The following is a 13,392-nucleotide window of genomic DNA, read 5'->3' on the forward strand; positions in this document are numbered from 1 at the left end:
TTTGATTAGTAATATGCATTGCTAAGAACTTCATTTGGACAACTTTAAAGGCAATTTTCTCAATATTCAATTTTTTTTTGGCACCATCAGATTCCAGATTTTCAAAGAGTTGTATCTCAGCCAAACATTGTCCTAGCAAACCATATATCAATAGAAAGCTTTTAATTTTTTTTATTAATTTATTTAGCTTTCAGATGTATAAATCTCAATTTTAAAAAAATTTACCCAAATGTGGTCCAGGGTCACATATGAAGAACTTTGTAGAGTTGATCAATGTTTTTTAGGAGGATAATTGAAGGGATGACATGATAAACAGAAGAGTGAAAGAAACAATGAAATGCTACTATGCTGTGTGATAGTTTTAAAAGTTCCATTTTATATCCACATATTCAGGTGTTGTTGTTTTTGTTGTTGTCTCTTCTATGATTATTTCCTTGTTCTGACCTGGCCATGTTACCAGTTCTCCATTTGAGTACGCTGGTCCCACTGTGAGCAAAATACATGAAATTAACACCCAAAGCAATTTGGATTCAATGGCTCAATAAGATAATTAGTGCTGTCGATTGATAAAAAAACAAAAACAAATTGATCACACATTTTTTTTTCCTGAAATTAATCACGATTAATCCCATCTAACATTCAGGGTTTTTAAATATACTTTAATATTGCAGTAATGTCAAATTCAATCTTCAAATTAATCTAGAAACAACATAAAGACAGTATATTTTTAATGGCATATTTTTTTATGACTGAAGGCGAGTATCACTGATACCATTATTACTGATGTTTTTAAGAAATTATTTTTTTCCTAATATTTAACCATTGACTATAGCCATTTAACATTACAATATAAATAAGAGCTATTAATTTTAACATTTATAAGACTTAAGAATAATTTAAGGGAACTTAAAACAATTATTTACCCGTGCCCTTCGGCAAGTAGGAAATTGAAGTTACCAAACACTAAATTCTAAATGAAATACAGATAGATCTTTAAAGCTTCAAAAGTTATTGATTTAATTTGTTTCCTTTTGTTCTTTGATTAACAGACGTCACAGCAGCTGGGTTTTTAGGTTATTTGACTGCTACTACTTTAAGAGCTACCACTGCTAAACATGACACGGATCTGACACACGCTTATAGTTAAATTCGTGCTTTAATATAAAATGATACAGGCTACAGCGCGTTCCGCCACATTTGAGCATGTGCTACGGCTGACTAGACAGGAAAATTCATTTTTACTGACATATGGCCTGACAACATCTCATTTGTGCCTGTTGCTGAGGCGAAGTAGAGTTCGCGTCTGAAACATCTCTTGTTTAATGTCATCTTAAAATAAATGCAATTCTTGTCAAGAAGAAAGAGACAGAAGCAGTAGTATTTTAACGTTGTTAAACTGGAAAAGTTAATCGCCTGCTTTAACGTGGTCATTTTGACAGCACTAAATATAACATAATATAATAAAATTTACTTCACCTGGTGAACAAGTGATCTTAGGTTCCTCCCACTGTCCGTTGCTCTGACATGTGATGATAGGGTTTTGTCTCTGGATGAAACCTGGCTCACAGTAGTAGCGCACCTGTGAATTGGCCCTGTACTTTAGTTGACGAAGTCCAAACATCTTAGCGTGCAGCACAAGAGGGGGTTGACCACAGAATGCTGCTGAAGAAAAACAAACCATGATGAACTTTTTCACTTCCTGGGCCCCAGCACTCCCACAAATGGTGATGTACTCACCAATGCCTTTCTTGCAGGTGTAGGACAGCTGGTAGTTGCAAGGGATATCACTCCATCGGCCATCATCGTACCACACCATGACAACACAATCCTCCCCTGACAAGAAGTAGCTGTCTGGTTGTCCACGATACCAGTTCTCATACAACTGATACAGAGAGACAGGTCAAATTTTGGAATAGTTAAGATTTTCATCAAGAAACACTTGATGTTTTGTCATGTAGACTTACCAGTGGGTTCCCATCTGACCAACGGAAATCTCCCTCAATGGTTTTGTCATTGAGACCCGTCCACTGATACTCCCTGTATTTATCTAAAGAGAGAGAAAAACACAGAAATGCCAAAGAACCAGCATACGCTGTCAGTAAGACACAACATAGACGCCAGTTCCAGTTTAACACCCGGATGCACCATATATGACAGACATGCACAGGAGCTTTTAACACAACCCTCATTCAATCGCATGAATTAGGTGACATGTTCAAAGCCTTTCAACGCTTTGATGATTGTATAGAAATACAAAACAAAATGCAGGGCCTCTCAATGTTATGTCAACAAACCTGGTCCTTTATGAATTCCTTTATGTACTGTAAGCTAAACAGCTTCAGTAGTTTGACACACCTTATTTGACACACAGCTAAAAAAAAAAAAAAAATTGCCCCTTTTTACAATATGTAATAGAAGTTTCAGGTGTCCCCAGACTGTGGCTGTGAAGTTTCAGCTCAAAATACCCCATAGATCATTTATATAATTTTGAAAATGCCCATTTTAAATGAAACCAGAAAAACACTATTTTCGTGCATGGCTCTTTAAATGCAAATGAGCTGCTGCTCCCTGCCCCTTTTTCAGAATAGGCTCTGTTCCTTTATAGTTTGTACCTCAGATACTCTGATAAAAAAAAAAAAAACATCTGTTTGGTTTTGATTATCATGTCTATCGCACTGAAATCATGCGTTTTAAAGCCATATTAGTTTGAACTTCTGATATACGGTTTTCTGAGTGCACATATTCGAAGCACACGCACAGAAAGCGGCTGTCACACGTCATGTAAGTACTAAACTAGTTTTCTTTCATGTCTTACTGTGCTTAAACTGTCAAATACACACAGGTTTATGTTAAAAACACAAATGAGTTACAAAAACAGTCGGTTATGTCTGTGAAAGTAAACAGCTGGGAAAGAAATTGCATGTTTATATTAGTCTTGTCTCCTCTGAGGCTGGAACTTTAAATAGTCGTTGCGAAAACAAAATTACGGCACCGTAGGTGACGACATGCAGATTAAAGGGAGGTAATATTATAATAAGATTCCCTTTCTACATCACAGAGGGAGCAAAATCTAAGCGGATTGTTATTTCAAATTCTTTCAGAGAAAGGCTTACCAAAACAAAGTTACTAGCAGGGTTGCCAGGTTTTCACAACAAAACCTGTCCAATTGCTTCTCAAAAATAGGCCTAAAGTTGCATTCGAGAGGTAAAATAGACATTTTTTGACAGGATTCCCCCAATAAAATTAACATTCCAGTAGCCAAATATTACATTATTGGGCTGCTTCAACCCACAGCAACAGTGTTAAAGTAGCCCAATTTCGTAGGAAAACCGCAGACTTGGCAACACTGGTTACTAGGTTTTTCTTTCCACATTTTCTAGGTTGGTAGATACACTGGGGATACGATTGTAGGATTTAAACACTGAAAAAGTCATATTTTCATTATATGTCTCATTCGAGCAGTATCACACAAATCAAGAGTACAGCTTTTCTGATATACAACAAAAAAAAACAAGAAGTTCAAAAAACAAGAAGTTATTACTGAGTAGGCTAAATTACAGTTTAAAGAAAACATTTTTGCTCTTTACCGATGAAAAAAGCTTCACGTCTTTGAGTAAACATTCCGTAAAGGAGTTTCATTGTTTTTAGATTAAGGTTAAGTAAGTAATTCAATGACTTACTTGTAATAAAGACTTTACTTGGTTTGTACCTAAATGAGCCTAAGGAAATGGTTAAACAACTGATAATTCACTCATAAAGGCACTCACTTTTGTGCCACCTACTGGCAGAAAGAGTTTTTGAAAAATAAATGCTGCTTGCAAAGACTGACAGCCTGTCTTATGACACATTGTTAAACACATTCCATCAGGTTCAAATCAGGTTCCATCAAGTTAATTTTTTTTTAACATATGACAAGAAGTCAAAATGATTAGATCAACAGGAACAGGGCTGACTCTACGAGCACTTGTTCAGACGTACCATTGATAAACTCCTGTTCCTCAGGTGACATAACAGAGACCAGGTGACCTCCACACATGCGACAGTGCTGCTCTGCCACCTCCCATTTCTGCCTTTTGGTGAAATGCTTGTAACAAAACCCTTGGAACTTTTCCCAGCCTGGTTCGCAGTGTTCTAGATCTTTGTTGGGAGAATTAACATCAGGTTACCAAAAAACACACACACATTTAAAAGCATCTTTTTTCCAGCATAGACATATAATGAAGTATGCAGATTACTCACCTGTCTCGCAAAAGTCTCCTCCATAAGTGGGTAGACAGAGACACCTATGACCTGCTCCGCTATCCACACATGTGCCTCCATTTTTACAAGGGTTCTCCAGACATGCATCTAAAAGCCATTCACATGTTTTTATAGCTTACTATAAAAATCGAGGATTTAAAATAAAACATGATTATACTAAACACAAGGTGGTGCTACTATGCAATGCAGGCAAGCTGCACTAAGAGTGTGAAATAAAACATGTGGACCACAACTAAAAAAAAAACAGTCTAAAACTGAATCTCTGATTGGTTCTATTAACCTCTATCTACATAAAACATGCTGCAGCAACACCGGATACATCGCCCTTTCTTTCCAATTGTTCTGTTATCAGTTTCTAGTCATCATGGCCCCACTAAACCAAATGCTTCCTTCATGCACGACTGAAACTATTTGTTGTGATGGGGGTTACACACTTCAGAAAATTCTTTGTGTCTCTATCTGTCTGCACTGTACTCTTTGAAAGACATGCTAATCAGTCATTGCAGATTAGTGCATGTCAGTTATCAAATTTCCAGGTATTTAGATGTATCTTACACTTTTTAGAGGGAAACAGCGCCCCCTTTTGAGAACAAATCGTTTGCTCAAGAAATTTCAACAACCAACAGAGGGTGCCATCACTCTTAGATGTTTAAAGTAGTGTTGTTATTAGTAACTAAAACTGAACTGAATAAACTAAAACAATAAGTGAAATAAATATACACCACCAGTCAAAAGTATTTGAATAGTAATATTTCTAATGTGTTTTTAAAGAAGTCTCTTCTGCTGGATCCAAAGTACAGCAAGTAACATTTTGAAATACTTTTACTATTAAAAATAACTGCTTTCCATTTAAATGTTTTAAAATTATGCTAAAATTTCAGCATCATTACTTCAATCTCCAGTGTCACGTGATCCTTGCTGATTTGCTGTTCAAGAAACATTTATTATTATTATTATTATTATCAATATTTAAAACAGATGAGTCATTTTTTCAGGATTATTTGATGAATAGAAAGATCTAAAGATCAGCATTTATTTGAAATAAAGCTTTTGTAACATTATACACTATACCATTCAAAAACCTGGAGTCAGTATAATTTTAGGTTGTTTTTTTTTGGAGAGAAATGATAGAAATTAATATTTTATTTAGAAAGGATGCTTTAAATTGATCAAAGGTGATGATAAAGACATTTATATTGTTACAAAAGATTTCTATTTCAGATAAATGCTGTTCTTCTGAACTTTCTTCTCATAAAAAGAAACCTGAAAAATTCTACTCAGCTGTTTTCAACAACAATAATAGTAATAAATGTTTTTTGAGCAGCAAATCAGAATATTAAAATGATTTTAGAAGGATCATGTGACTGGAGTAATGATGCTAAAAATTCAGCTTCAAAATCACAGAAATAAATTATATTTTAAAATATATTAAAATAGAAAACAGTGATTTTAAATAGTAAAAATATTTAAAAAATTTAGCTGTTTTTGCTGTACTTTGGATCAAATAATTGCAGGCTTGGTGAACAGAAGAGACTTCTTTAAAAACATTGGTAGTGTAAATATTGAAAAAAGTAAAAGAAAAAAATCAAGTTTAAGAGATCTTAAATGCAAATTAGAAATGTTGCCTTGTCAAATAATTGAAATAAAATGCAAAAGTATTAAAATGACCATTAAAAAAACTAAATCAAAAAACAAATTCAAATGAAAAAGATCATCTAAAATACATACTATAATAGTATATAAATAATACTAAAATAACTGGTTAAGGGGCCTGAACATGTACTTTTCAACTAGTTTAATAGTTTATTCATCATTAAATAGCACTTAAATACTTTCAGGCAAGTTTTTTTTCCTCCTTAAATGTCCAACCTCTCTTATTTCTCTTATTTTCCCCATTTTAAATGAATGGAGAATTACTACAACACAGACAAACAAGCAGTTTTTAAAATAAAAAACTGCAGTCTGGAAGATAAGACAACATGTTTACCTGAAATGTAGCCTGTCCTGACCAACACTCTCTGTGTAGGTCTGGCAGGTAGAGTGGATAACTCAGGTGTGGTATTGACATCATTCTCATCTTCCAAATTGTTTGTGTTTGCTTTAGTAATGAGTTCATAATCATTGTCATTATCATCATCATTATCATTATCTTCATTGTTGGCTGTCGTAGTGGATAGTTTTTGGGTTTGCGTTGTCTGCTCATTGATGGGTGCATTGGTGGAGTCAGATTCCTCAAAGGTTTGGATGTCATCTGTGGTAAGTGCTGCTTCCCCACTGAATTCAACATCTGCTCTGAACTCCCCTGGGTTTGTGGAAGAGTCCACAGTTTGCCAGATGGGACTTTGGGTCCCATGAGGAAGAAACGTTACCTCCAGACTTTTCGTGGGTCCCACAGTGCTGGCCTGATTATCATCGTTATCACTATTTGTTACATTGTGGTCTTGCATATCTGTTAGATTAGAAGGAGTGATGGTGGCCACATTTGAGTATGGATGCTTAATAACTGAAGACGCATTTCCTGCAGGTTCTCTTTCTCCAGAAGACTCATCCTCATCCTCAACCTCATCACTGGCATCAACACTTAAAGATACAGTAGAACTATTAAGCTCAGTGGATGTGGTGACTTGTTGATTAGGTTCCTCTCCAAGCCCCTCTTGCTCCACCTTCTCAAATTCTTCTTCCACAATCCCAAGACTAGATGGAGTTGTGATTTCAGAGAGGACACCTTCCACTTCCTGTGTTGAATTGATTTCTACCTGTACAGGCCCATGTGTGGTCAATGTGCCCAACAGATGAGGTGCAGGGGTGGTCAACAGTGTGACCGGCAGGATGTCATCATGATCGGCAGAGCCTTCAGAAGTTTCAGTTTCCTTCAGTGTCGTGCTCACATTCGAATAATCACTAGCATCATCAACTGCACCAACAGACACAGAAAGAGTCTCAGTTGAGGTCTCCTCAGCATTGTGATGGTCTGGAGAACTGTCTTCATGTCTGGGTTTAAAAGCTGCAATGTGAACAAACCAAACACAACAATTTTATTGTAATTTATAAGGCAAACCATGATTGGGATATGGAGAATAAAAGTTTATTTATGGCAATTTACTCAATTTTTATTTCCAATTTTACTATCTATCCATCCATCCATTGTTAAAATCATTCTCTCCATTTAAAAGGCCTCAAAACCTTTAACTTTCAAATATGGAACTCTTAAATTTAAATTATAATTTTAATTCCAGTTTTTTGAGGCATTCTCAATTCTCAGTTTAGTTCTTCAGTACTTACTTGTGCTAATACTGTTCATATGTGTTAACGAGAAGCTCTCTGTCATAGTTTCAGGTGTAGATGCTCCATATGTCTCTGATTTATCCGAGGTGGCCAGATGTTGGGTTTTTTGTGTGGATATCAAGGTCAAATCCTCACCGGAACCCTCCAACCAACCTTCAGTGCTGGATGTGCTTGTTGAGGTGGACTGAGTTGTGTGTGTAAAAAGACCCAGGTCTTCATCTGGCTCTGGAGTTTCTGTGAAATTTCCTGCATTTTCTTCTAATGTAGAACCTTCAGGTAGAGATGTTGAGGGACTTGACTGGATAGGAGTATGTTGAGTTACGGTGGCACTGCTTGAGTCATATTCTAGTGTAGTACCCTCAGTGGTCATGGAGATCTCATTAGTCACGTGATCTTTATCCTCATCCTCCAGGTTGGTTTCAGGCATGGGTTGGAAGTGTTTGGACCCATCTATCTCCTTCGGTTGGGAGAGCGGTTCCTCTGTTGTCTCTGGCTGAGCTTCTGTAGGTGGGATGAAGTCGATGGGCTCTCCCGGCTGTAGGTTGGTATCTGGCATTGGTTGGTAGTGTCTATGATTGCTGCTCTTCACACCATCAATTGCTGATGCTTTTATTTCTGGTTCTCCTTCTTGTGTGGAATCCTTGTGCTTTGGTTCCATGTAAATCTCTGGAACAGATTCAACTTTTTCCCAGGTGACCTCAGTGGACTCAAGATATTTCTCTGTGCTGGTTGGGGTGGTGGAGTCTCTGTAGGTGCTATCTTCATCAAACTGAGGGCTTGTGGTGTGGTTGTGTTCCTCAGGTTCCGAAGCAGTCTGTGTGCTGTAAATGGAGAAGGACTCAACAGCCCCCTGAGCTTCATTTTCTGAAGGTTGAGTGATCTGATCCACACTATACTCCTCATGGGAATCTGCTAAAGTCACAATATGCTGCTCGGTGTCGTCTGGCTCGGTTGCCATATAGTCTATAGGTGGGGCTGTCTGAGAGTTGCTGTTTGCTGGAGAGGAAAAGTAGAAGATATACCTTTATCAAAGGGTTATGACTGTATGGAATTGATAGTTTAAGTCAGGAGTTTTTTTTTTTTACCATGATGCCATAAACTGAAAAATGTTGGAAAAATATTAATCCTAAAGAATTACTTCTCTTCAGAATTAAAATTTCCTGATAATTTACCAATTCTTATGTCATCCAAAATATTCATGTCTTTCTTTCTTCAGTTGAAAAGAAATTAATGTTTTTGAAGAAAGCATTCCAGGATTTTTAAAGGGGACTTCAATGAGGATCAATGGGTTGAAGGTCCAAATTGCAGTTTTAATGCAGCTTTAAAGGGCTCTACACGATCCCAGCCAAGGAATAAGGTCTTATCTAGGGAAATGATTGGTCATTTTCTTAAAACAAACAAACAAAAATTATATACTTTTTAACCACAAATTCTCATCTTGCACTAGCTCTGCGGCCACAACCTCACACATTATGTAAGTCACGCATGATGTAGGCAGAAGTACCAACCCAGTGTTTACAAAGCGAATGTAAATAGAAAGTCAAACGCTCTTTACAAAAAAAATAAAACAACATTGGGCCCTACGCTTTTTTTGAGCCGGAGTACACAGATGAAGAACTAACCATGCATGACCTTTCCAACGTGAAATATTTAAATTAGTATTTTTTTTTTTAAATGATGGTCTCTTCGTTAGATAAGACCCTTATTCCTCGTCTGGGATCACTTAGAGCCCTTTGAAACTGCAATTTGGACCTTCAACCTATTGATCCCCATTGAAGTCCACTATATGGAGAAAAATCCTAGAATGTTTTCCCCAAAAACCCTAATTTCTTTTCGACTGAAGAAAGAAAGACATCTTGGATGACTTGGGGTGAGTAAGGGAAATTTTAATTCAAGAGTGAACTAATTGCAGACCCTCTAGAACACTTTTGTAGCCCTCCTGGGCATCCTTGGACCACAGATGAAAGTGAATAGGACAGTTTTGTAAACTTTTAGGAAAACTCAAATTCAAAAATATCTGTAAATACCTCTGAAGCAGTAGGTGTCATAGTGAGTGTGTGGTTCAGGGAATCCTGTTTGATTGCTAAAACGATAAACTGTCTTGACACCAGGTTCAGGGCCTCCACATCGTTCACGAGGGGTCACAATAGGGTAGCGAACGCTTCCATCAGCAAGCCAGCCAGGACTGCAGTGGTTCAGACCATCATTCCATGCAGCGTACAGTTGGCCAGTGGTTGCTAGCTGAGCTCCCTGCTGCTCACAGTAAGTCTTTGCTTCCAACAAGCTAAAGCGCTGTTGGGATGACCCATGAAAAACCTCCCCTAAAAACAGTAACATCAATGAATGAACAACCAGTTTTTTGCTTTTAAAAACTGACAATCACAAACAAGTCATCTTAGAGTGCATACTTTGAATATGGACTACTTGCCAATATCAAAAGTTCGGAACACAGTTAACATTGTTTGCAAAGGTGTAATATTAGCAATGATATGGGAGTGGTTTACCATAAATGTTCTCCACATAGCAATACACGTCATATAGTTCATCATTATCCACCACGCCATAGTTTCGAACGCCTGGTAATCCATCCATGTCTCCAAAACACCCTTCACGTGGCATCTGGATTGGGTATCTAAAAAGGAATAGCATAGTATAAAAACATTTTAGTGAACCCTAATAAGCTTAAAAATTCAAATTAAGGCAACTAAGCCTTAAAGGATTAGTTCACTTCCAGAATAAAAATTTCCTGATAATTTACTCACTCTAATGTTATACAAGATGTTCATGTCTTTCTTTCTTCAGTCGAAAAGAAATTAAAGGGGTTTGAGGAAAACATTCCAGGATTTTTCTCCATGTAGTGGACTTCAGTGGTGGTTCAAAGTTGTGGATGCGGAACTAGAGCAAGATGAGCATTTGTGGTTAAAAAGTATATAAATGTTACTTTTATTTATTTATTTATTTTTTTTTTTTAGAAATTAACCAATCATTTTACTAGATAAGACCCATATTTATTGGCTGAGATCGTGTAGAGCCCTTTGAAGCTGCACTGAAACTGCAATTTAGACCTTCAACCTGTTGGCCACCATTAAAGTCCACTATATGGAGAAAAATCCTGGAATGTTTTCCTCAAAAACGTAAATTTCTTTTCAACTGAAGAAATGAAGACATGAACATCTTGGATGAAATGGGGGTGAGTGAATTATTAGGAACATTTTATTCCGGAAGTGAATTAATCCTTTAACTCCATTAACTAAACTAATTTCTTGTTTTGTTTATATATCCCAAGCACTGCAACAGCACAATGTTTAGCTCTGCCCCCAAACAGAAATCCATTCCATATGTTAAATGGTAAATATGTTTTATCAGACTGTGATTTTGATAGTTTAAGAGTGAAGAGACAAATTGCTAGTACCTAGAAATTTGTCTGCATCACACCTACTGCAAATTTATGCAGGAAATGCCTAGTAGCTGGTTATCTTATGTGTCTGTCCACTCACCTAACAGAGCGATCTGAAAGCCAGCCAGCGTCACACTGCTCATAACCACTGTGGTACGCAGCCAGCAGCTGTTCTGGAGAAGCAATCTGAGCTCCAATATCCTCACATGCATCTTTGGCCTCATCAAAAGTAAAGGCGTAGCGACTTGAGGTATGGCGGTAGTGGAAGACAACACCTAAGAACACAAAACATGTCACTGTTCTCATATATATATCATTGCTTTTATGAATTGTTATTTGCCAGGCGTAAGCTGATGGATAAATCTCAATAGCCATTCACTGCCATTATAAAGCTTGGAAGAGCCAGTACATTTTTGAATATAACTCCAATTGTATTCATCTGAATGAATGCACTACTTGCTCTTCAAACCGGAATACCTCTTTTGCACAATATCTCGCACAAATATTGTATAGTATTATGTAAAGTACTTGTATAGTCTTGTCTTGGGTTACATGTATAGTTAATTATTTATAGTTTATGTATAGTTAGATTACAGCTTCAGTAAGCTATATATAGGTTTAAAAATTTCTCTTCTAGTGTTGTATGTTTATATTTGTTTATTTATGTAGCACCGTGGTTCTGCGAGACACGACATTTCGTTCCATTGTATGTCCACACATGTAGCGGAATGACAATAAAGCTCGACTTGACTTGACTTGAAAGAAGAAAGTCATATATACCTAGGATGGCTTGAGAGTGAGTAAATAATAGGGTCATTTTCATTTTTGGGTGAACAATCCCTTTAAATAAGCAAGAATTGCTACCAAATTCTTACTACTTGGGTTCGAAACACTGTTCTTTAAATGTGGCAAGATCTAAAATTTTGTCACAGACAATCTGGGGCTGCCAGTCATCTTTGCATGTAAAGTAGTTTAAATAACAATCACCTTTTACTTTGACTTGGGCCTGGTCATGAGCGTCCTCCAAGCCATGCTGGACTTCACAGCGGTAGAAGCCTGTATCATTGTGTATCAGTCCATCCAGTCTGAGGGTGAGATCAGCTGAAGAGGCTGCATAATTCAGCAGTGATGCCCTGCCTTTATACAACTCACTCACCTTTACCCGCTCACCACGGGCCACTAAGATCTCTGTCTCTCTGTTTGATGAAAGAAAGCTCCATTTGACTCGTGGCTGGGTCAGTACAGCATGGCGGCCCAAAGATGGGGTCCGGGAGAGACTCACCAGGCAGGGCAGTGTCAAGGAGCCCCCCAAAATGGCTGGCACTGGGGGGCTATCAGGAATGTTCACTTGTAGGAATGTAGTCTCATCTGAGGAAAAGAAAAGAATGATTTCAGAGTTGACACTGAACTGAATTGCATTTTCATATTCAATAGTCAATTTCATATTCAAAGTTTCTAGACTAAAAAGCAATAGAAGGGTATTAATACACTCTGTAACTGCACTCTATGAGCCGTCTGTGACCTTTACTGTTATTTATCATTAATTACATCCTGTGTTGAACGGTAGAGGTGAAACACACCTGCTGCAGGGCTGAGGATGGCAGAAGATGACAAGACAAAGAGGCAGATGGCACGCAGCAGTATATGCAGGAACATCACTGATCTGAGACTGAACAAAAAGAGAGAGAGTGAGACAATATATAGAATCAAAGTCAAAGAACAGCATTATAAAAGTCAACTGGGAACTGTGACATACCACAACATAAGATCTTTGTGTTGAAATGAAAGATGCAAACATTTATTTCCAGTACAGCAATGTAGCTAATTTATGTCATTTATTTTAACTGCATTCTGCTCCAGTGTAAGTTCATGGATATTCATAGGGGAAAATGACACACTGCCTTGTGTGAGAAAGCGAGAAAATGAGAGAGCGAGAGAAAGTTCTTTGTGCCTCTGCTGTTGCCAGATTGCATGAATTCACACTCTCACTGAATTTTTTTAAGCCTTTTGAAAACAAACTGCTTGACTGCAAAATTTGAATAGCTATTGTAACAGCATTAAGTCATTAAATTAAGTGATCTGTTCAGTCAAAGAAAATAGGGGTTCTCAGCCTTTTCAGGACCAGAAACCCCCGCCAAGAGGTATATATTTTGATACTACTTTATAAAGACTATCATTTACAGTTGAAGTCAAAAGTTTACATACTTTTCAGAATCTGCAAAATGTTCATTATTTTACCAAAATAAGAGGGATCATACAAAATGCATTTTATTGTTTATTTAGTACTGACCTGAATAGGATTTTTCACGTAAAACGTTTACATATAGTCCACAAGATGAAAAACGACCCCGTTCACAAGTTTACATTGTTTTTACCAGAATGATCCAAAGCTGTGATTTATATTTATTTTTTATTTAGTGATAGTTGTTCATGAGACCCTTGTTTGTCCT

At 37.1% G+C, this 13,392-nt stretch overlaps 1 protein-coding gene across 2 annotated transcripts; it reads right to left on the reverse strand.

The window, feature by feature from the left end:
- Positions 1–204: 204 nt before the first annotated feature.
- Positions 205–12,607, reverse strand: bcan (brevican). Of its 2 annotated transcripts, none has more exons than XM_073847023.1 (13): positions 12,523–12,607; positions 11,930–12,310; positions 11,043–11,217; positions 10,050–10,177; positions 9,573–9,866; positions 7,543–8,541; positions 6,248–7,264; positions 4,240–4,347; positions 3,979–4,137; positions 1,965–2,047; positions 1,738–1,882; positions 1,477–1,659; positions 205–486 (listed from the first exon to the last, which is right to left on the reverse strand). In XM_073847023.1, the coding sequence occupies exons 1-13, from the start codon at positions 12,596–12,598 to the stop codon at positions 362–364; spliced, it is 3,873 nt and encodes a 1,290-aa protein (XP_073703124.1). In that variant the 5' UTR covers positions 12,599–12,607; the 3' UTR covers positions 205–361. The 2 variants fall into 2 exon arrangements, with proteins under 2 accessions (XP_073703124.1, XP_073703123.1); XM_073847022.1 differs by having other exon boundaries at positions 1,477–1,662.
- Between the last annotated feature and the right edge of the window lie 785 nt (positions 12,608–13,392).

This window comes from Garra rufa, chromosome 9, assembly GCF_049309525.1.
Source record: "Garra rufa chromosome 9, GarRuf1.0, whole genome shotgun sequence".
In the NCBI taxonomy this organism is placed as follows: domain Eukaryota; kingdom Metazoa; phylum Chordata; class Actinopteri; order Cypriniformes; family Cyprinidae; genus Garra; species Garra rufa.

Excerpts from the sequence above, each read along its gene's own strand:
- bcan (XM_073847022.1), bottom strand. The coding sequence starts at position 12,598 with ATGTTCCTGCATATACTGCTGCGTGCCATCTGCCTCTTTGTCTTGTCA. Across the intron at positions 12,311-12,522 it reads CATCCTCAGCCCTGCAGCAG|ATGAGACTACATTCCTACAA; the intron begins GTGTGTTTCACC and ends TCTTTTCCTCAG. Across the intron at positions 7,265-7,542 it reads TATGAACAGTATTAGCACAA|CTTTTAAACCCAGACATGAA; the intron begins GTAAGTACTGAA and ends TTCACATTGCAG.